Consider the following 25,792-nt stretch of genomic DNA (forward strand, 5'->3'; position numbering starts at 1 on the left):
CTGCATCTGAAAAATCGATTTTTGCAAAACAGATTCCACCATTTAATTTGGCAAAAAAGTCTTCAGGTATTGGCGGGTGATATTGGTGTGCATCTCATGCATTGTTTAGTTCGGTGGAATAGTCGGCATAAATGCATACTTTACCATTTGCTTTCCCGATAACAACAATAGGAGCTGCCCATCTAAAGTAGTTTGTTGGTTCTAGTACACCAACTTCTTGGAGGAGATTCAGTTCCTTTTTGATTACTGAATAAGGCACAGAACATTTGGGTCTAATTATTAGCTTGCTATCTACTTTCAACTTAAAAGTGGCTTTGATCTTCATGTAAGAATCCTCTCGAAAAACATCACTGAACTTAGGCTTAAGCGCCCGAGTAAAATATCCTGGAAAGATACAATTAGTTCGCCAGTGAGACGAATGTCGTTTCCAGATGCGCGCTGGGCAATATCTTTTATTTTTAATAGATCAGGTTTGTCAATTTTTGTCCATGTGTTCCGAGAAATAAGGATGATACCAGATGCTGTATCAAACTGAAAACTAACTGATATTTCATCTAAACTGACGTTGATATTTTTTCTGCTGGATTTGAAATCAACTTTTTAAAAATCACAGATGCTGAATTTGGTCATTTTTTTTATTTTTGTTTTGTGAGCAGGTTTACTATCAGTTTGATGATCAGGAGATTTGACTTTTGGAGGATGACAAAACTTTTCTTTATCACCACGTTTATGGCACACCTGGCATTTGTGGTTTTTAAATGGACAAAAACGTGCATAGTGCCATTCGCTGCAAGACTAGTATGTGGACGGCGGAGTTTTCTTTGAACCTTTAAGTGCTGACCCCCATGTAAAAAAAAAAAGTAACTTGAAATGCTGTGGATTGTTGTTGGACTAACATGGTGTCTTTTCTTAAATTCAGCTTTTACCTTTTTGTCCATTTCAAATTTTACTGGCCGCCGGGAACATATTTCTGAATCGTTTGGTGATTGAAGACCTGCTATGAAGATTAAACGTTTGAATTAGTCTTTGAGCGTTTGAAGATGAAATCTCTCGCATGTGTAATTCACTCGTCTGGCATAAGTGACAAAATCGTTGTATGAATTAAGGCCTTCATTTGTAAGCCGGAAAAAAGTTATTAAGTCTTCTATTTTTATAAATTGATTTCAGACCGGAAAGTCCACATGTGGCTTGTTGATGTCTCTAGTGCTGCTCTGTCTCAAGATGGCTGCTCGCATGAGATATTTTGATATTTTTGCATGGAGACATGATAACTGTTATCTCAGAGTTGGAATAAGGGAGTTAACTCTGCCTTTACAGAAAAGAGAGTTATTTCCTTTTGAACATATTATTGTCTTAACAACAACAACAACAACAACAACAACAACAATAATAATAATAATAATAATAAAGTACAATAATAATAATAATAATAATAAAGTACAATAATAATAATAATAATAATAAAGTACAATAATAATAATAATAATAATAATAAAGTACAATAATAATAATAATAATAATAAAGTACAACAATAATATTAACAATAATAATAAAGTACAATAATAATAATAACAATAATAATAAAGTATAACAATAATAATAACAATAATTATAATAATAATAATAATAATAACAATAATAATAACAATAATAATAATAATAATAATAAAGTACAATAATAATGATAATAATAATAATAAAGTACAAAAATAATAATAACAATAATAATAAAGTACAACAATAATAATAACAACAATAATAATAATAATAATAATAATAATGAAGTACAACAATAATAATAATAACAACAACAACAACAACAATAATAATGATAATAATAAAGTACAAAAATAATTACAATAATAATAATAAAGTAAAATAATAATAATAATAATAATAATAATAATAATAATAATAATAATAATAAATTAAACTAATAATAATAATAACTAGCAGGACCTGGGGAAATTCCACAGCGGACGCTTATATATGTAATATATTTATGTTGCCATTCTATGGATGTTCAGTGTGAATGGAGACCCCCTGATATTATTGTAGCTCTTTTGTTAAAACTGCAAAAGTATTTATCTAAGCTAGCAGGGACGCCCGGCATAGCCCTGTTGTAAAGTACACTAAAATATGATATTTTAATTCTTGCAGATTTCGTATACATTATTATAAAGTTAATGTTCTATCGATTTTTATATATTATAAAGTTGCGATTTCAAAAATAAAAAATATATCCATACGACTTGAGTGCATTAGAGTGAATCAAAACGAAAACCAAAACTTATGAAAAAGATGTATATATATATATATATATATATATATATATATATATATATATATATATATATATTACATGGGGATCACCACTTATCAAGGCCCGGAAGCCACTCGGGGATAAGGGTTATTTTGTGTACAATAATCAATGGGATAATATCGTAGTAATAGTTGGTATTGGAGATTTGATAAAGTGTCTTACTAAAGTGTGCGATTAATCAGGAATTTGTTTATGTTGGACTTGAAGACATCCAAGTTGTAATAAGGTGGGAAACAGGCAAACGAAAGAGAATTCCACAGGCGTGCACTTCTCAGAAAAAAGCTATGTTCATGGAATCTACATTTTGATTTACACACAGATAAAGAGTGGGGGAAATTACTGACAGTGGTTTTAGCTAGACGGGTGTTTATCATGAAGGATTGGCGAGGGGGGACCAGAGATTGAAGCTCAGACGAGCATTTACCACAGAAATAATGATAAAACAAAGACAAGATTGCAACGTCTCTTCTGTGGGAGAGAGGTTGCAGGGAAGAGAAGAGAGCATCCCCCACTAAGCCACAAAGTCTATTTTGTACTTTGTCAAGGCAGGATAGGTTGTTTTTTGAAGCTCCAGCCCAGATGTGGCAGCAATACTCCATCTTTGGACTTACTTGGCTTTTATAGAGATAGAGAATTGCATCAGAAGTGAGATATCTTCTGGAACGGTAGAAGGATCCCACCATTTTCCCAGCGGCTCGTGCAACAGACTTGATATACGTGTTCCATTTCAGATCAGGAGTAAAGGTCAAACCCAGGAGCTTGTCAAACATGAAGCCTCCCCGAGACGAGAGCCATCCATTTCAATCAATGCTAGATGAGGAACAGAGCGTTGATGATGTAAAGTTAGGAGCTTGGTTTTAGATGCATTAAAAGTAACCAGCCATCTCTTCCCCCACTGAACCACGCACTCAAGATCAGAGGAGAGGGAACCAGAGAGAGCTTTGTCATTTACAGCCTTTGATGTGTTGCCATAGATGGTTGTGTCATCAGCATAGATGTCAACCAATGAATTAAGTCTGTGTTTTGGAAGATCATTGATGTAGATCAGGAAGAGAGTTGGGCCCAGGATGGACCCCTGGGGGACTCCAGCATTAATACTGTGGGCCTCTGATTTCTGCCCATCAACCACTACTCTGAACCTATCAGAGAGAAATAATTTAATTATTGAGAAAACATTTCCAGTTATACCGTAGCTGGAAACCTTGTGAAGTAGGCCCTTATGCCAAACCTTATCGAAGGCCTTTGATATGTCAAGAGCAATTGCCCTAGAAAGGAAGCGTTTGTCGAGAGATTCACTAATCCTATGGGATATAACTGTTAGCACATCAGCTGTAAATGTAGCAGAACAGAAACCATATTGCATGTCACTAAGAAGGTTATTTCTGCTGAGGTGGTTGACTACTTCTCTATTTAATATGGATTCCAGCAGCTTACTCATGACACACAAGAGACTTATTAGTCTGTACTGAGAGGGAGATGACTTATCACCTGAGTTCTTAAATACAGGGCATACTGATGAGGTTTTCTAGGGTGTTGGAAAGCACTTCTCCTTAAGGCAATGCTTAAACAGTTTTGTAAGTATGGGGGCAAGTTCTGGTCGAAGCTTTTTCAACACTATAATTGGAATTCAGTCTGGGCCAGTTACTTTACTGGAATCAAGGTTCTTGATTAGCTTGGCGACCTTGTGCACAGATATTTGTATGTTGGATGGTTTGTTGTCTGTTGTAGGAGGAAATATGGGGAGTTAATGCCCTTTGTCGCAGAGGGTATAATTAGCTGCAAAGTTCTTGGTGTTCTTGGTGAATAGTTTGGCCTTGTCTGAAGCTGATGAGATGACCTCAGTTCCATTGATGATGGTTGGAATAGAACGCACGCATCTGTTCAGGATCCTGTTTGCTATTTGCCGAAACTGGTGGGAATCAAGCCGCTGCTCAGCTACTTTGGATTTGACAGACTGAGCATATCTCTCTTGCATTTTTTATTACTCTTTTACAGAGCAAATATGAATGCGGTGGTGTAAGCAAGTGCAACACAGAAGCACATATAAGGTAAATTAGGGTCTTCTCTGGAGATATCTCTACCACATAGGAAGCCATCTTTGGGGTCAGATTTAGATGTTAAGTTAGAGTATGCTTTTATTATGAACTCATCTAGGGAAGTAGTCGACCCTATGCCAGTTTCACTTAGGAAGAATATGTCCAGCTTCGTCTCCTGTAATTGGGTTTCAACCTCTGGAAGGTTGGAAAGTAGACCCCTGATGTTAGAGAAGGAGACATGGTAGTAGGGGTCTACGTTGGAGGATGGGGTTCTAGGTTTATTCGTGCTTTTTTTTTTTTGAGATATTTCATATTGAGTTTTTGGGGTTTGTGGAACAGGTCGACAGACTTGTTTGGAATAGGACAGAGGGAAAGTAAGAGAGAGAAAGAGAGGAATTTAAAAAAAAAATTTTTTTTGTAGCACATGATAAGGTAAAGCTGTAACAATTACCCACTAGTATGGCATCGAGAGGCCCCACCAGAAGCTACTGCATGGTCCAGAGTCCATTCATCAAATGGCAATACAGCAGCCCCAGTACTTTGCAACTGCTGATAGGACAACCTCCTTAGTGGTTAACCAAGGTTCGGGTCCCTGACTATCAGGCGGGTAACGTCAGCCCAGACAAAACGTTTACCTCCAGCACCCTTACTAGTGACGTGGCCACAAGGATAGACATAGAAACAGAAAAATTTCTGACATCTCAGGCTACTGTTCACGAAGTATTACTGACCTGTAAAGCAGCTTTTTCTTCACCCTTTGTTAGAAAAATCACTCATTGGAAATGAGGACTGAGGTACAAAAAAGGAGAAGCAAGAGTTACTGGAGCTGCCAATAACACAACCACAGTGTATTATCTACTCTCCATTTTTAAAAAATAAAATAAAATAAAAAAAAAATAAAAAAAATAAATGAATAATAAAAAAAATAAATAAATAAAAAATGTAAGGGCTTATTAATATCTACTTAGTATTAAGTCCGTTACTCCGTTCTCAGTTTAGGAGATTATTTGAAAATAATCTTCCCTCACATAATATGTGTGAATATTTTATTATTTTATTTTTGGCTTTATCTAACTTCGATAGAGAATGATTTGAGCATTCGAGCTTTACCTTTATAAGATACCGTAATGGAACTTAAAATTTGTGGGGTCGGGGTTTTTTGGGGGGATTTTTTGTATTAATTTAGTTTGGAAGAACCCGTTTAAAAGCTGGTTAAGGTTAGAACAATTTGGCTTGGGTACTAAGTTTAGACTGGTTAAGAAATAATGCATACTGCTGAGAAAAAGCATTTTTCAGTGTTTAGTTAATAGTGCAGATATAATTTGGAGAAAAAAAAAACAACAGAAAAAAAGAGAAAAAGACTGATAAGTGCAGTTGAAATGTTCAGAAATTTAGTCAAATCTAGAAAAAAAAAATAAGTGAATAGGAAATAATGTCTGCAATACATAAGTTTTTGCGATATCAAGACAAGTGGATTTCAAAATTATTGATAGAAAATGGCATCACTTAGCTTTGGAAGAGTTTGACCGTGTGGTCCCGAGTTCATATCGAGGAAGAGGGAAGTAAAGCTGAATGTCTGTGTGTTTGTCTGGTCACGAATAGGCTCCTATATGGTTGACTATCATAGAAAACTGATCACATATAATGATAGAAGATATATCGAGACACAGGAATGGGTATGTTTGATCTGGCATAATGATGATTCATTAAAATTGTGGGGTCTGGGTACACGCGTGGTCCACAAAGTATGGAAATAAAAAATTTAAAAATTAAAAAAAAAACGTTTACAAGTGTTTTTGATATAGATGTACATAAGAATACTTTGATAAGTATGTTTTAACTTAAATAGGGATTGTATAATAAAATTGTGGGGTCTGTGTTCGTGCCTGGCCTCCATAGAATGGAAATAGGCACAAACTTTAATAAAGACTTTTCATATCTATCTGCGTAAGTATACTTTGATAATTATGTTTCAGTTTGAAGAAATATGGTATAATAAAATTATGGGGTGTTCGTTCGCGCTTGACCTCCATAGAATGGAAATATGTCACAAAGTTTAATAAGGTTTTTTAATATAGATCCACAGAATATTGTGATAAGTGTTTCAGTGTGAACAGGTATGGTATAATAAATTATGGGGTTTATCTATTTTATTTTTACTTTCATCATATTTTGCTTTGGTTTTGATACCCCCAAATTCGAAGCCATCTCTTTACAACCCTTCCTTTTCATAACCTATCATACTTTCATAAATCAGAGTCCATTTTCTGTAGGCTGTTTTTGAACCCAGTCAACGACAGGTACTTTTGCTATTATGTATATATAACTTGAGTTCTTTCAGCTATAATCAAAACCGAAACTTATGAAGAATTCTTGATAAAATTATTTATAAAAAAAAATAGATAACTTAAGTGCCATCAGCTATAATCAAAACCGAAGCCAAAAGAATTCTTAGTAAAATTATTTATGACAAGAATTGGAAGTCCATAACAATTAAACGACAGTCATTCGGATGTAAGTGTGACACGCAAAATAAATAACACACACGCTATCCTATTAATATATTGATGATGATGATGATGATGATGATGATGATGATGATGATGATGATGATGAAGAAGAAGAAGAAGAAGACCATTGGACATTTCCAGTGAGAAATCAATAGTAAACAGCTGTTGTCAGCACAAAATCATTTGAAAAGGTTATCAGAAGAGGTGGAGACTAGTGGAAATCTGGGGAGACTTGTTGTCATTCAGACTCCAGGGAACACCATAGATTGCTGTCAGTGAGTAATTTCTGATGATGAGTAGTGAGAGAACCCCTGGTGAATAATAATAATAAACCCTTGAATGTGGACACTAACACACATAAACCAAAAGTGCAGACCAGACAAACTGCTGCAAAGACAACATAAAGCGCTACATGGAACCAAGAACATTGAAGTTGCATACCTAGAAGTTCTCTAACCCTACCCCATCCCCCATTACCACATCACTACCCTCCCACCCCCCACAAAAAGAGAGACGGAATAGCCAAGTAGTCAAGAAGGAAGGAAAGACAGAGGAGGAAGCACTGACCAGACCTCCACTGTATAAGTATGAAGATAACTGTGACCTTAGGGAGGCTTATTGCCACTCAAATTCCAGTAAAGACCAATGGTCACTGCCAACGAGAAATCAACGGCAAGCAGCTGTTGCAATAATGCAAATTTATTTGCAAATGGTATCGAAAGAGGTGGAGAATACTGGAAAATCTGAGGAGACTTGTTGTCAGTCAGCTTCCAGGGAACACCATAGGCTGTATTCAACGAGATCTTTGATGACCTGTGTGAAAGCTCCTTGTGAGCCGATAATAATAATAACCACCACGTGTGTTTCGATTGAATTCAACAGTAAAAAGACTGCATTTCATTTTTATAATATTTTCTCTTTTATATAATTTCTTTTTAACATAACAAGTTACAGTGCAGACATTTGTTTCTGAAACATAAATTGTAAACACATTTAAAAACATAGTTCCAGTTATGGAAAATGTCAATTTCATACAATTATTTTTAAAGCATCAACCATGATTTTTAAAAAGTTTACTCTCACACAATATTTAAATGTATATTTCTATTTGGTTTTTATGTTCAATAAAAATTAAATTGATAATTTAAAAATAAAACATATTAAGCGAGAATATTTCAATTGAAAAATAAATTCAGTGTAAACGTAAATGGTTTTTCTACACAAACGTAGTTATTATTATTATTGGCTCTCACAAGTCTTTGGAGTTTTCCCCTGAAACAGCCTGTGGTGTTCACTGGAGGCTGAGTGACAATAAGTCTACCCAGGTTTCCAGTACTCTCCTACTCTTTCGATAACATTTGCAAATAAATTTGCATGATCACAACAGCTGCCTGCCATTGATTTCTTGTTGATAGCAGCAACTATTGGTCTTTGCTGGGATTTGAGTGGCACTAATCCTTCCCAAGGTCCTAGTTCTCTTCGCGCTGAGGTCTGGTCAGTTCACTGGTCTTTCCTTCCTCCTTGACTATTTGGTTATTTTGTCTTGCTCTGTTTTGGGAGTGGGGGCGATGATGTGTCAATGGGGGTAGAGTTGGGTTAGAGAACTTATAGATATGCGGTTTCAGTGTTCTTGGTTCCATGTAGTGTTTCATGTTTTGCCTTTGCAGCATTTTGTCTGGCTCGCACTTGTTGCCCCTGTGTGTTAGTTTCCACATTCAAGGGTTTTTTCTTAATATTACAGCTGTTTTCATGATTGTTGTTCGTTGTATTTTTCCAGTCATTCCTTTGATTCCAATTTTTCCCATTCTTTTTTCAAACTTTTTCAGGATTGTTTCTAGTGCTCCTACTAATATAGGTATTATTTTGATGTTCTTCATCTTCCATATCCCTTTCAGCTCTGTGGCTAGTTCTGTGTATTTGCTCCATTTCTCCTTTTCTTTGATATTCAGCCTGTGGTCAGCTGGAACAGCAAAGTCTACAATTTGACAGGATTTTTCTTTCTTGTTAATTATTACGACATCCAGTCTTCTTGCTTTGATGGGTTTATCAGTTTGTATGTCCATGTCCCATAGGACTTTGTGATTCTCGTTTTTAAGTACTGTCGCCGGCTTATGTTTGTACCACTTGTCTGTGCGTTCGAGATGCAGTTGTTTGCATAATTCCCAGTGTACTACCCTCCCCACTTGGTCGTGTCTGTTTTTGTATTCCTTTTGGGCTAGTTTGCTGCATTCACTTATTATATGGTTTATCGTTTCGTCTCTTTGTCCACAGAATCTGCATTTGCTGTTTTCTTGTGTTTTGTTGATCTTTGCTTTGATGTGGTTGGTTCTTATCGAGTTGTCTTATGCTACAGTTATTAAGGAATCAGTTTCTTGGCTTATGTGTCCTTTTCGCATCCATGTCCAACTGTTTTCGTTATTCTCATCTTTTATCATCCTTATGAATCCTTTGTGTAGTTGTTTCTCTTCCCACTTTTCTTTTCTTGTCTTATCCTTTGTCTCTCTGTTTTCAGTTTTGTTGATTTTTTCCATGTCTCTTGCTGCTAGGATTTCAGTGTTTTGTATTAAGTATTTTTCTAGTTCTTTTTTGGTGTCATTCATACAGTCTTCTATATTAACCAGTTCCCTCCCGCCGTCTTTCCTTTTTATGTAGTGTCGGTCAACATTGTCCTTTGGATGTAGTGCTTTGTGCATGGTCATGAGTTTCCTGGTCTCCTGATCGAGTTGTCTCAATTCTTCTTTAGTCCACCCTATGAACAGTCCAGAGTATCTGACTAGTGATGCTGCCCATGTATTTATACCTTTTATTAGGTTTCTGCTATATAATTTGGTCTTGAGTAGTTTTCTTGTTTTCCTGAGGAATTTCTTTCCAATTCTCTCTTTCATTTCTGTTGCTTTGATGTTGTCTGCTTCCAGTACTCCTAGGTATTTATAGGCGCCTTGTTGCTCTGGTTGGGTGGTTCCATGCCTTCTGTTGTCTCTAGTTTTCCCTAGTAGTGCTCACTTTTCCATACCAAACTCCATTTGAATATCCTGGCTGAAGATCTTGGTGGAATTTATTAATGCCTCTGGTTCATTTTTGGTCTATGCGAAGAGTTTCAGATCGTCCATGTACATCAGGTGGTTCATTTTTTCTTCCATGTTAGAGAACTTTATCCAGCTTGGCATTTTCTCAGAATACTATTCAAGGGTATCATGGCTATGATGAAGAGTAATGGTGATAGTGAATCTCCTTGGAAGATGTGTCTTTGTATATTGATTTCTGTTATGTGTTGTCCATCATTTGTCAGTTCCAGTCTCCATGTTCTCATCAGATTTTCAATCACGTTGATGACCCTGCTTGGTATTTTATAAATTTTTAAGCATTTTATTATCCATACTTGAGCGATCCTGACGTACGAATTTTTGTAGTTGACATCTTCTGATTCTCTCTCCTCTGATCTTGAGCGTGTGGTAGAGTGTGGGAAGAGGTGGCTGGTTACTTTTAATGCATCTAAAACCAAGCTCCTATCTTTACATCATCAACGCTATGATCCCCATCTGGCATCAATTGAAATGGATGGCTCTCGTTTAGGGGAGGCTCTATTTTTTTATAAGCTTCTGGGCTTGACCTTTACTCTTGATCTGAAATGGAACATGTACATCAAGTCTGTTGCCAAGTTTGCTGGAAAAATGGTAGGATCCTTCTACTGCTCCAGAAGATATCTCAGTGCTGATGCAATTCTCTATCTATATAAAAGCCAAGTACGTCCAAGGATGGAGTACTGCTGCCACATCTGGACAGGAGCTGCTAAAAACAGCCTATCCTGCCGTGACAGGGTACAAAATAGACTTTGTAGCTTAGTGGGGGATGCTCTTTTCTCTTCCCTGCAACCTCTATCTCACAGAAGAGACGTTGCGAGCCTGTTTTTGTTTTATCATTATTTCCATGGCAAGTGCTCGTCTGAGCTCCAATCTCTGGTCCTCCCTCACCAATCCTTCATGAAAAACACCCGTCTAGCTGAAACCACTGTCAATAATTTTCCCCATTCTTTATCTGTGCCTAAATCCAAACATAGATTCTATGAACAAAGCTGCTTTCTTAGAAGTGCACGCCTGTGGAACTCTCTTCCGTTTGCCTGTTTCCCACCTGACTACAACTTGGATATCTTCAAGTCCTACATAAACAAATTCCTGATAAACCACCCCCTTAAGTAAGACACTTTATCAAATTTCTATTACTAACGTTTACTATGATATTATCCCATTGATTACTGTACACGCAATAACCTTTGTCCTCGAGTGGCTTCCGGGCCTTGATAAGTGGTGACTTCCATGTAAAAAAAAAATAAGAAAAAAAGAAAAAAAAATCCATGCCATGGCTAAATTCTTTCTTTTCTTTTTACCTCCTTTAGGATCTTTTGGTCTATATATAGTAAATCATGTGTTCCCCTTTTTCCTTTCTGGCATCCTTTCTGTCCGTCGGGGAGAAATCCCCGGTTATTCAGGGAGTGGTAGATTTGTTTGCTCAGTTGTGCTGTCAGTATTTTCCACATAGTGGGTAAGCATGTGATAGGCCTATAGTTGCTGGGGGTGGTTCCTTTCTCTGTGCTCTTTTTGTATCAACATAGTTTTGCCTTTTGTCATCTGAGCTGGTAAGTTTGTTTCCTGTATACATCTTTTCATGTTTTGGGCTAGTCTTTCATGTAGAGTTGCAAATTTTTGGAACCAGTATGCATGTATTCTGGCGTGTCCTGGTGCTCTCCAGTTTGCCATTTTCCCTATGGTTTTCTTTTATTATTATTATTATTATTATTATTATTATTATTATTATTATTATTATCTATTTACCACCTATTTTTTCAAAATTCCGACACAATATTATAAATAAACTTTTATTCTTTCTTAAATCGAATTTAATCAATAAACTTAACATTTCGTCAAGTATTTTCAGTGTTTATTCAACCTCCTCTCTAATATATTTTAATTGATCTATGAACATTACCAGAAAAAACCTCGACTTTCTTCTCAAAGCAACTATCTAATTTGCACACATGTGTCAATGCACAGCACAAGCACACATGTAAATTAGACAGCAAAATAATAAACCATCTTCACATCTACATCAAAGTAAAATAATGTGGTCAACTATAGTCAAAAGAAACCTGAAGGTTTCCTTTACATTAGTTAATACACCAATATGAAGGGGAGGGTGCCACTTTTTTCCCAGGATTATCGCACTTAATTCTCACCTTATAATGTAAGTGTTTAACAAGGATGGGGGGGGCATCAAGTACCATTTTCTTTTTAGTTTTTGGTATAATCAGATCGAGGATTGAACCACATCCATTGGGGAAATAGGCTGGGAGGCGGGGGGGGGGCTACGATTCGGTTTATCTATTTGATTTTTATTTTTTATATTTTTTCATTTATTTGTTGTTAAGTGCTTTGATAAGGTTAGCCTTGGGTCGCACACGCGAGCACACATCTGCGAACATACCCACACACATACACATAAAGAAACGCGCACATGTACACATACATCTCCGCCTCAACATGTTGAGGCGAATCGTAGCCCCACCCCCACTCCACCTCCCAGCCTAAGCGAACACCCAGCAGGTCAAGACATACTTAGCAAGAAATCATCTCACTAATGAGACGCCAACAACCTAAACCTTAGAACCCGAAATTTAAAGTAACCCCCTCTCCTTACCCCTACATATCTCCCTCCCCCTCTATATATCCCTATGTCCTTAGTCACACCAGAAAGGAATTTCCCAGACCCCCCACCACTACCTAATGTTCTTGAACTCCAAAACTAAAGCATTACCGACCGACCAAGCACCCCGCCTCCCACCTTCCCCCTTTTCTCGCACCCTCCCCTGACATCATTCATTCCTTCATTCCACCATAAACGAACTTTTCTGTAAAGTCTGAGGAGGCTACATAACGGCCAAAAAACGGTCGTGTAGCTGAAACAAAAATGTAACTGAACAGAAAAAAAACGGTAATAAAAATAAAACGTATATATATATATATATATATATATATATATATATATACGTTTTATTTATATATATATATTAGTTGTGAAGTAATAATAATAATAATAATAATAATAATAATAACAATAACAATAATAATAATAATAATAACAAACCAACCCCGGACAAGAACAACCATACCATAAATAAAAATACTAATAACGAACAAGATAAATGCAACTGTTGACACCGCACACTTTGCCCAGTCCAAAATAAATGTCTAACAAAAAGCGTAGTTTATCAAGCAACAATATTTGCGAAAGAAAACCCGAATAACAAGAAATATTACGTAGGCATGACTTCCTTAGATTTCAAAACCCGATACTATGATCACAAAAGTACATTCAAAAATAAAAAAACACCGTATAAAAACAACACTAGCGAATAAATACTGGGAACTCAAAGAAAGCGGACATTCGCCGGTAGTCGAATGGAAAATAATAAGACAAGCTACCACGTGCAGACATTTAGACGACCCATGTAAATTATGCCTCCATGAAAAATTTGCTATCCTGTACTTTAAAGAACCCTAAAATCTATTAAACTGTAGACGAGAAATAGCAAACAACTGTGTTCACAAAATAAAACTTACTCTAGGATAGCGATACAAAATAGCTTTAAAACTAACAATAACAATAGAAAACAAACAAATAAATAAATTAAATAAACATGAATATACATAAACGATCACACACATATATGTATATATATATATATATATATGTATGTATATGTGCATTTATGTGTGTACACATATGTATATTTATATATATAAAAAAAAAAGAAAAGGAAAACGTCTACCTTAAACCACTAAAATAGTCCTAAAACAGATCCTTTGTTCGATAAAATGCATGTCCATTGGCTGATAGGAAGGGGCGCGGTGGATACTAGAAAGCTGATTGGTTAACTAGAAATCCTCAACATATATAAAAATAAGAAACAACTACAGAATTCGCGCATAAGCCTGACGAATCCTATAGTGGATGAAACGCAAAATATTCAGTGTAGCTTAATCGCCATATATATTTTATAAATTACTAACTAGCTCTACCTATGTATTGAGCACTTTTGAAGTAAATACTTAAAGTTTACGCATAAATCTATACTTTCGTATATTAATTTTATGTGAGTAAATGAAGTAGTTATATATATATATATATATATATATATATATATGTACATATATATATATAAACTAACATAAAAAAAACCTAACCTAGATTTAAAACAGGTCAAGAAACTAGATATCCAGGCTAAATAGAGCACACACAAAGAAACAGGTCAACCAGAGGTCAAATAGGCCTTTGTCCGGTAAGTGCATGTTCATTAGCTGATAGGAAGGGCGCAGTGGCTACTAGAAAGTTGATTGGCTAACTAAAATCTCAATAGAACGTGCGTATATAAAAACGACAGACAACCACAAAATTCGCGCATAAGTCTGGAGAGTCCTAGAGTGGATGAAATGCGGAATATTCAGTGTAGCTTAATCGCCATATATATTTTATAAATTACTAACTAGCTCTACCTACGTATTGAGCACTTTTGAAGTAAATACTTAAAGTTTACGCATAAATTTATACTTTCGTATATTAATTTTATGTGAGTAAATGAAGTATATATATATATATATATATATATATATATATATATATATATATATATATGCTCAGAGAATGGGGCCTCATCACTAGATGTCTTTTAAAGTTATACCTAGGGCCAATCAATTAGGATGGAAAGACCAAGTAGGGAAAGCACTAAACAAATCACCATTGTGAGAAGACTACTAGGACCTTGGAGAAGCTTATTGCCACTACAATTTCACTGAAGAGAAATGATTGTTACCGTAAGAAATCAATGGTAATCGGTTGTTGCGATAATGCAAAATCATTTGCAAAGGGTATGAATGCAGGTGGATAGTAGTGGAAATCTTGAAAGACTTGTCACCCAGACTCCAGGGAACACCACCGGCTATTATCAGTGAGTAACCACCAATGATGGCCTGCGTGAGAACTCCTAGTGAGTACTAATAATGTAGACATAAAGATGTTTATCTTTAGTTATGCAAGACAAATTTCTGCAAGGCATATGTGTTCAAAGATACGTTGCAGTTCATGTATTTTCAAATGAAATCAAAATAAAATAGTGGTAATAGTTGTGACCCAACGATTCACAGGTTCATCTTGTGATTGTATAAAAGTGAACTACTCTGTTGACAAGTGACTAACCCTTCGGCTGGGACATGTGTTAATTTCGACCTGCTATCTTTGTAGATGACCCAATACGATATCGGACAACCTTGACGGAGTTAGACTCAATTATTCTTGCTTCAATCTGAGTTAAATGTCTGTTCAGTTCTAGTAAATTCCTTGTATTGACTTCTTCACATCTAATTGCTTTCCTGAATTGGTTTCATGGGGCGACCTCACATTCTAATGAGACGCTTGTTCTGTCGGTTCATCACAGTTTAAAATAATATATTTTTCTCATCAGTCACATTTTAATTTGAAACAGCAATTTTTTTCTGGTTTTTCAGTCAGTGGCATTTTCTCTCTGATGTGTTGAACTTCAGTTTGAAATAAAATTTACTATCGTCTGTTACACTTCAATTTGAAATAGCATTTTCATTCGTCTGTCACACTTCCAATTGGAAATCGCATTTTTCCTGGTCTGTCACACTTTCTGGTCTGTCACTTTGAAATAGAATTTTCATTAGTCTGTCACAATTAAGTTTAAAATCACATTTTTCTAGTCTATCACAGTTTATTTTTTAAATAGAATTTTCTCTGATCTGTCAAACTTTAATATGAAATAACATTTTCATTTAATTTGAAATTGCATTTTTCCCAGTTTGTCAGTAGAAATAGCATTCCATTTGGCTATCAAATTTCAGTTTTCAATTGCATTTCCACTAGTTTGTCAGTTTTCGTTTGTTTATTGCATTTCAGTTTGACATAGAATTTTTACTGGTTTATCGCACTTTCTGGTCTGCCAATTTGAATAGCATTTTCTTTGGCATGTCACACTCCAGTTTTAAGTAGAATTTCCACTAGTCTGTCAAATTTCAGTTTTAAATTGCATTTTTATATATCAGTACCACACTTCAATATTAAATAGCAGTTTTGTGGTCTGTCACATTTTAGTTTGAAATTGCATTTTTATTAGTCTGTTTAAAATAAAATTTCCACTGGTATATCACTCTTCAGTTTAAAATAGCATTTTCCCTGGACTGTCATATTTCTGCTAAAATTACATGCATCACAAAACTATGTGATTTCCTTTCTCTTTTAAAGATGTGTTTAACTGTTAGTTCCTCAAAAATTGGTTTCAGTATAATATGTGAGGAGGTCAGCCGATGCTTGGGCAGTGTCTTTCTGTTATGCATATTTTGATACAGGCAGTTACAAAGCAAACAAAAAAAACGTAAAGGATAATGTATGCACAAAACAGTTATACCTTGCAAACCTGAAAGGATTCACTATGATATTGTGTCCATAATAATGTGTACAATAAAGTATAAAAAAGATGTGTGTGTAAGTTGCGGGAAATGTCTTACATGCCTTGAAATGTGTGTTCATGAAAAGCAAGTGGAAGAAAAACAGAGATTGAATTTTCCTGTGTATCCCTTTTTATATCATGGATTGTGCGCCCCCTGGTAAATGCATGTGAAAGTGTGTAGAAAAGGGGAGGTAATTCTGATTGTACTAGTTAAAATGTTTTGGAAATAAATATTTTCTCTTTTATTTGTAGATTCTGGGAAAAAGGTTCCTGCAAAGACTGACACTGAAGATGCCAGTGATTTGGAGGAAGTTTCATCTGAATATAATATCCAAGACGAGATCCAGGAAGAGATCCTGGAAGAGGATCATGTGGATGGACTTAAAATGGTTAAGAGTTATAGCAATGTAGGGTAGGTAAACAGTTTTGGAATTTTTTAGATGAGGATTGATAATTTGTGTTATTTGCGTTATTCAGACTACTGTTCTCATCTTAGATGCTATTTTCACAATGTTTTGCAAGAACTTGTGCATAACAAATATAAGTGCTAAGTAATAATCAGATATAATCAGTCTTTTGGAGGTTGAAGGTTCAATCCAAACTCTCACGAAAAACACTCGTCTAGCCAAAACCACTATCAATAATTTCCCACACTCTTTATCTGTGCCTAAACCTAAACATAGATTCCATGAACAAAGCTTTTTTCGTAGAACTGCATGCCTGTGGAACTCTGTTCCATTTACCTGCTTTCCAGCTGACTACAATTTGATTGTCTTCAAGTCCAACATAAACAAGTTCTTGATGAACCGTCTCTCTAAATAATCCAATTTACAAAATCTTCACTACTTATGAATACTACGCTATAATCCCGTAACTAATGTATACCCAATAACCCTTATCCTCGAGTGGCCGCCAGGCCTTGATAAGTGGTGACTCCTTTGTGAAAAAAAAAATACTCAGTATGGATGATACGAAGAGTACAATTATGAATTAAAAATTCTTCCTGGTCATGGCTGATGGAACAAGAGCAAGCTAACCCTCTGGATTAAGTAAAGAGTCTGGTTAAAAATTCAATACAGATTCCCGAGTTTAACAAGAAGAAGATCAGAGATTACATCAGCTAAAACGTTGTGAGAACAACATCCAAGATGGAAACAGTAGTTCGGGTAATCCAAATAATACAAGACCACACAGATTCACAAAAATTTTTTACTGTTTGTATTTTTTTCGCCTAAAACAAGGAATATTATTATGGAGATGTAAGAGGCCACTGTGATTAGCAGTCACATTAATAGTGGCCATCCTAAGTGTGGAGTTGTATCATAAAAAAATTGTTCACATTAAATTTACATGTTCGTACGGTCTGAAAATCCAGGAGCAGAGAGGGAATTTTAAAAAAAATGTGATCTCAGAAAAGTATTTTCAAAATCTGGGGGACCTCTACAATGAAAGAGTGGAATTTTGCTGCTTGTCAGGTTCTTATAGCTATTGTCATAAGAAAATGAACATTTTGTTTGAGATTCCTACAAAGAATGAACAGAATTCATGAAGCATTGCTTCAGTTCTCCAACATCATCAAGGAATGAGCCACTGACCATTAACAAGAGGAGTTGTCGACGCATTGAATGGCTGCCAGAGATACTTTACAATGACACTTGTTTTCTTCTACTGAACAACACGCCTGCAAATCAAGATAAAACATATCTTCCAATCGAAGATATTCCATTAGCTTAGGGCTCAAAAGTGCATTTTTCTCTTAGAAGCACAAAAACCCAACTCTTCTGCCCCTCTGCTGGAATGCATACTATCATTTGAGAGATCACCTAACGAGAAAATCATAGACTATTTATCTATGGACACAAGAGAAAATTCATTGTCTAGAGAAATCCCATATATGGAGGGACATTAATTTTTCAAGGACTTTAAATGATTTTATCTCTCAGCATGAATCTTCCATTTAGAGAGGCAATAACATTCCAGGTGAAAAAAATCAAATCCAGGGTGATTAAACCAAGATGACAAGTTCATTGGGTTCAGCCTTTTTGACCCTTGATTTTATAAACATCTCTCAAACTCAACCTGGATCACATCTGATTGACAACACACTTTTTGCTATCTGACTGTTAACTTTCATTGAACAAATCATTGCAGATCTTGCTATGATTTAATCATTTCACAAGTCCCCTCCCGAGAACCATAAAAGATGGACCCAACAATTTTAATGGTGGGGAACTCCAGTTCCTCCAAAATACTTGATACAGACATCTGTGTGGAAGAAATAAAACATAGTTGATTGATATAGTAGCACAATTCTTTGAAAATGAAATAATTATTGATTAATTCAAAACCACCCGCTAAAGAAATCCTTATGCACAAAGTTTTGATACAGACACTCCATCGCTAAATAAAACACCTTATGAATGTGGCTATATTGTCAGCAACAGCAAAATCTCAGAACACAGTTCAGTTTACAGGTTGATGCAGGAGTGGGTGGGGGAGTCTTAAATGATATTAACTAACCTAAAATCAAGATTAAGAGTAAATTTATAATCGGGTTCAACAAATCACTCCATTGGTTCCTGTGTATGTTCAGCGATTCTCGCTGATATGTCCCGTGAAAGGAATATATTGTTGCAGCAGGTTGAAAGGCAGGTGTGAAGGTGATAATCGACCATGAAACTACAAAGGTAGACACAAAGGCGAAAAGATAACAAAGAAGAATGACAGACACGATATTTGTTTAAAGACGATGGATATCGTGTTTTAACGAAAAAAGGAAAATTTGTAGGTAATGGAGATCGTATAATCAGGATTAGTTCGAGTGAGACAGGATCAGTTGGTAGCTGAACGTCAGTGGGCACTGGGACAGGTGGCTGAATGTTAGAGGGCACTGGGCAAGTGGCTAAACGTCAGTGAACTCTGGAACAAGTAGATGGATGTCAGAGACATGAACAGGTAGCTGGACATCAGTGAACTCTGGAACGGTTAGCTAGATGTCAGTTGAATCTGAAACAGGTAACTGGACGTCAGTGGATTCTGGAACAGGTAGCTGGATGTCAGACGGCATAGACAGGTAGCTAGACGTCAGTGGACTCTGGGACAGGTAGCTGGATGTTAGCAGGCTCTGGAACTTGGTAGCTGTAGGAAGTGCCGGGAGCTGCAGGATGCTTTGGGAGGCTGCAGAAGGCACTAGAGGCTGCAAGAGTTACTGGAATCTGCTGAAGGCACTGGAAGTTGTAGGAAACGCTGAGTACTGCAGAAGGCACTGGAGGTTGCCGAAGGTGTTGGGAGCTGCAAGAAACACTGGGAGCTGCTGGAAGCTGCAGGAAGTGCTGAAATGAACCGGAGTTTGCTGGTTATAGAGGGCAGTCGCAGAAAGTAGGCAGGTAGTAGTATTATTTTGCATACAGGTAGTTTGTGATATATCTGAAGAAGATTTGAGGTTATATTGACCAAAATGTGAAAATAACACTGAAGATGAGAACAATAATGTGAATAATCCTCATCGAAAAAATTCAGATACTTAATATCAAACTGGTTCATGGTGTTAAAAAAATGTTTACTTTTAACCGATTTTATCGATTTTTTAAAAAGTAATTAACCCTAATCACTGTTTTTTAGTCATAATTAAAGGAAAAGAGAATAATTTTGACTCCCTAATTCATATGTAGTCTTACTCTACCCATGGACATTGTGAAGAAATTAATGAAACAAAGCTTTAAAGATTAACTGCTATCATTTTTCTTTCTCTCCTTTCATTTGTTACTTTTAGCTGATGAAGAAAAGAAAGAAAAGTCATGATAGAAAGTAAACGAAGAGAGAAAAATTTTATTTTGGTTTTCAAAAAAGAAAAGGAAGTCTCTATTTTTCCTTTTTTGTTTTCTTTCTCGATTTTATAAATGACAAACTTTTTCTGTTACTATGAAGACTGGGAGAATATACCTCTCAGCATTATGTACAAGTTATGCACACTTGGCAGTCAGACTGACGTGCAACAACTTTATTATGCTATATTCGTCTTTCTTTTCAGTACATTTTGTTTTTACTAAATATCGAGTTGTGTTTTTTTTCTAGACTCTAACTGGTCCATAACACCTTTCTTTCATTACTTTTGATTGAGAGCAAGAAAAAGAAAGAAAAAAGACAGAAATATTTTACTCTTGATTAAGTAGATAAGTAAAAAAAAAACATTTTGGTTAATCGGTTGGGACAAAAATTGGTTATATTTATTAAAAAAAAATTTTTTTATTGTCCATCAATTTCATTAAATTTAATAGCTAGTTGAGACTTATATTTATTTTTTATTAATCATAAATAAAGGAAGGCGGAGAGCGTTACTCCTTGCAGGCAAAAGCCCTGATACTGTTACCCAAATCACTGTGTATTAATTTTTCGGACCAAGTAAAGAATAGATACCCAGGAGCACATTTCAACTTTTAAATCTTCAAAAGTTTTCTAAATATATTTAAAAAAAAAAATTTGCTGGCGAATATTCGAGCATGTTTGCTATTTGACATGTTTAAAAACAACCGACGCCATGTGCTTGTGCCAATGTCAAGGTCGAATCACCGGTGTTAGTTGAAATGTGCGGCTGGCACAGCCAGGTGGCGGCGTCTGCTACGGGGTATCTATTCTTTACTTGGTCCAATTTTTCTAACAGAAGACAATTATTTATTCAGTAGAAATGAAATACATTGAAAAGAAAGACAAAATACGATAAATAAAGAGAAGTGATTATAGGTCAGTTCAACTTGTGCATAACACTGTGTGTCATATTCTCCCAATCTTTATAGTGAGATGAAGAGTGCATTGTTATCTGTAAGGTGGGCACTCCAACAGTATTCACAGTCCAAATAAGATTCCCCATCAACACTGTTATACACTGGTTCATTTTCACTTTTTTATAATGTTACCTCAAGTAACAGAACTTGGCTGGATATTTCACCAGACTAGATGAATTTTCATTCTGGCATCCAGTAAGGTCTCTGGAATGTACAGTTTTGCACCATTTTTATGTTCTTTTACGAAGATTAAAATCAACATTTTATGATACAAAAGTTTATGTACAGAAGACTTATTCCAATTCTCATCAAAATCTATTACTTTGTTATCTGTAAGGTGGACGCCACAACAATAACAGATAAATATTCGAGTATTCATAAGTGAAAAAGAAGGAAAGAAAATCTTCATTTGTCCTTTTAGCTTTCCGTCATCCCTTTCTTTCGTTGTGTTTGGCTAACAGAGTGAAAGAGAAAACGAAACAAATAAAACTCTTTTGGTTTTAAGCAATATTTGATAAGCAGAATAAATTCAGTTGTTCAAATTGGTTAGTATGCTTTAAAGCAAATGTTATGAATTCAAACTCATTTTGACATAAATGATTTTGTCCTAAAATAAGCATAAACGTACATAAAATCAAGCAGATTGTTTATTTGTTTATTTTTACTTTATTTTTTTTTCTGTAATCTACGTTAGGTCAGGTGACACAGCATAGTCTTGCTAGTAAATGACAGAATATTAAAATATATATATATATATATTTTTTTTTTTTTGTCACATTTTTTGTAGTATATGTTTTGTCACAAGACAATCTTCCCAGACATATAAATTGTCAAAAATATCAAAATCTTATAAATGGATATATATATAAGATTTATTTAAGTTATCAAAATCTTATAAATATATATATATATATATATATATAAGGAAAAAAAAGGAAAGATTTCCTTGTACACATTTTTGTGAATTATTCCATGGATTTCTGCCTTTGGATTATTATGGACCATCTTCTTCCAATTCCGGGATTTCCTTGGATTTTACTTGTACAAATGGAAATTCTTTTAACTTTCTTGAAGTTTTACATTTGGATTTTACCGTCACTGGATTTTTTTATCTTCCACCAGACTATCCATTCATGTATAATCACCTTTTTCTTCACCATATTCCCTCTGCTTAACTCATTTTGTTTTCAAGTAAGATCTTTGACTTACTTGTTGTTTCATCAAATACTTCTGCATGCAAAATCCGATCCCGCATTTTGCTAATTCCTACTCTCTGATGAGAAGGAAAGTATTTCTTCGAAACTCCATGTATTAAGGACTATCCACTTATTTAGTATTTCCTTTTCAGATTAAATATGTTTTTAACTCATTTCAAAGTGTTTTTTTAACATATTTTATTAACTGTTTACTCATATTATAAGCTCTATTTCCTATTTGGTTTTATCGAGCTTTTATATCTGGCTGAGATAATTTTATATATTAATTCTTTAATATTTATAATTTACTTTAATTTTACCATCTTGGATCATTTTGGTAAATTCAATTGTAATTTTCATTTTATATATATATATATATATATATATATATATATATATATATATATATATATATATATATCCATTTATAAGATTTTGATAACTTAAATAAATTTTTGACAATTTATATGTCTGGGATGATTGTCTTGTGACAAAACATATACTATTCTACCTTTCCGCAGAAAAGGTCTTGGTAATCCCAGGAAGTATTCTCTCATAAACACAGTACAAATTCTACATTATAACTAATAAACAAAAAAGGAACAGATAATGCCTGGGAAGATTGTCTCATGCTAACAAAATATACACTACTCTACCGTAAAAAAAGGTTCTAAATCCAACATAAACATTTCTGAAAGATTTCCAGTAATGACTCAGCAGTTTTTCCAAATTAATACATAAATACATTGTTTTCTTTTAAAATTATTGCATGAAAACATTAAAATCCAAGAAAAACGGACAATCCCCAACAAAAATTGACCCAGTTGACTCTCACAGAATAAATATATTTTTCTAAATTTGAGATATTATACATCCAGGCTCTTAGAAACAATGCAACTTGATGCTAGTCCAGTTTTTAGTTTTTTACTTTTAGCTAGACATATACACAAACACACAAACATTTGCCCTCTATACAGTAGACTAGCAGGGGTACTTGGCATTGCCCAGGACAAATAAAAAAAAAGAAAATGAAGTTGCATTTGACTACACTTGCTAAATGATTTTTGTTTTGATTTAATTATTTTTACTGTGCAATAATTTATATCAGTTTGAAAAAAGAAATCCACTGATGTTGGCCCACTGCTACGAATTCGAAATAGGGCATATGAGTGAGACAAAAAAAGAATTAAGCAGTTACGATTTTAAAAAAAGTATTTGTGATTTATGTAAATAACTAGCCTGGGTGCCCGGCATTGCCTGGGTGTTTGTAGGTAAGTGTTGAGCGCAAAAAAAAAAAAGTTGTAGTAGGCAGGCAGGCTTGAACCCGTGACGTGAAAGAGGAATAGAAATTGAGGTGTGTGTAAAGGTGTTCGTTGAGCAAAAAAATAAGAAAAATTGCGAGTGCAAAAAAAAAAAAAGTGGTAGTAGGCAGGCTCGAAAAACATGACGCGTTAGCTGTTGCGCCCATCGCGAACCGGCATTGACGTAGGTTTAAATTAGAGTTAGACAATCGAAAAGAGGCGATGACTTTCGAAAATATTGGCAAAAAAAGCAATCCTCCCCCTGTAGAAAAGTGGCCAGTGAAGGAATTAATATATTTAGCCAATTTTTTTATATTTGTCATCCGAAGGGTCGAGCTTCAAAATGATACCGATCTCATGAAAATTTGTCATCTTTGTCAAAAGTTTTTGCGAAATATACAAATATATATACATACGTTCATACATTCAGACATAGATTTATATTATAGACTAGCGTGGGTGCTTGGCGTTGCCCAAGGGTTTTGAAGGTGTAAAAGAAAACAAAAAGTTTTGCTAGGAAGTTAGGCTCGAACCCGAACTCTTGATGCAAAGGTAGAAAAGAAAGGGAAAAATACCTGACATCTTACCGCTTGGACCACAACAGCTCAGGAACTGAAAAGCATTTTAATTTAATGATTAAAAACTTAAATGACAGGTGCGTAAATTTAATGAGGTCAAACATCACGCCGTAGAGGAATGAAATTAACTTTGGCTGCAAGCCAGTTTCTGCATTTCCCTCCAAGGTGTTGGGGAAAACAAACTCCCCATATAAAGAGGAGTGTCTAAATGAATAGCAATTGTCTGATATAAGGGTTTTTCCCTGCATTGATCAAAGCTGATCGCTTTTCTGGACGTCCAGCACAAATGCCAAGGCAGGTGCCTTTTCTATTGATTCAGTTTCGCTTATATACAGAAAAGCCAAACAAACATGCGGAGATTTAAAAAATCATGAAAATAGCGTGTAAAAGTTGCCCAAATTAAAGATACATACCCCCTTTCGTAAATCGTAGATATTATAATCTAGGTAGCATATAAAAGGTTCTAAAAAAACAGTAACCGCTTCGAGCGCCTCCCCTCCAAAAAAGCCTTTGTCGGACATACACAAAAAAATGCACACACACACATACTAACACACATTTTGCCTTTTATATATATATAGATGATCATGCATTTAATCTGAATGCATCATCATTATTTACATCAATCACAAAAAGTTTGAAATAAGAAAAATGACTTTTGCTTTAATACAAAGTACGAAACAAAAAATATATAAAAAATCTTTTAACCCCGTTTAAATGCAAAAGCTTATTGAAATAAACGTTTCCAAAAATATGTTAAAAATAAAAATAATAAAAATATCCGTTGTAAGGTGAGCACAAACGCAAAAACTAAAAGTTATGAGACAACCCTCTAATCCATTCGGCTATAGTGATGGTCATACCATAACGTTACAAATTTATGTACTTAACGTATCCGAGAAGTGAACAGTTCACACATGCGCAGATGTTAAAATTGTTTAGAAAGAAACAATTTTATGTGACCTTCCCTCATCACATTATGCTGATGTTGTGGTAAACAAAATGAATATTTTGTTCTAAATTTCACATATTATGTGTCAGAGTCTCTGACAAAACCGCAATCCTTCGTATTCGAATTGGATTTTGAAAGTTTTAGCGAGTCACACAAACAAACACACAGACATACACACTGACGTTTGCCCTTTATATAATAGATTTTTTCTATTTTTTCTCCAGAAATTACGGAGTTGAGAAACGTTTGAAGCGAAAAGATGCTGTTAAACGGAAACCAAGTATTTCAAATGTGAAGGTGAGGTTTGCTGTTTTAAACGTTTTATATATAAAGTTGTCTTGCATAATTTTAGAATTTAAAACTGGCACATCGATATTTTATTTTGTGTTGCCACTTTTGGTCCTTGTCTTTATATAAAAAGCAAAAATAAAAAATATTTATATGATGCATGCCAAAAAACTACGTAAATTGATCAAGTAGTTTTATTTTTACAAAGAGAATCATTTTTAAGTGAATTTGTTTGTTTTCTTTTCAATGCCTTGCCCTCTTCATGTTACGAACAGCTTTTTCAAATTTCATAAATTTGAATTATTTGGA

At 34.9% G+C, this 25,792-nt stretch overlaps 1 protein-coding gene across 6 annotated transcripts in view; it reads left to right on the top strand.

Moving 5' to 3' along the window:
• LOC145246821 (pleckstrin homology domain-containing family G member 5-like) overlaps positions 1–25,792 on the top strand; it is a 1,071,747-nt gene that overhangs the window by 467,818 nt on the left and 578,137 nt on the right. For all 6 annotated transcript variants that reach the window (XM_080108657.1, XM_080108656.1, XM_080108658.1 and 3 more), the window contains 2 exons: positions 16,640–16,799; positions 25,420–25,492. In XM_080108657.1, the coding sequence (XP_079964783.1) occupies positions 16,640–16,799; positions 25,420–25,492 (233 nt within the window). The remainder of the gene's footprint in view (positions 1–16,639; positions 16,800–25,419; positions 25,493–25,792) is intronic.

This window comes from Euprymna scolopes, chromosome 24 (assembly GCF_053919585.1).
Source record: "Euprymna scolopes isolate OS-2025 chromosome 24, ASM5391958v1, whole genome shotgun sequence".
In the NCBI taxonomy this organism is placed as follows: domain Eukaryota; kingdom Metazoa; phylum Mollusca; class Cephalopoda; order Sepiida; family Sepiolidae; genus Euprymna; species Euprymna scolopes.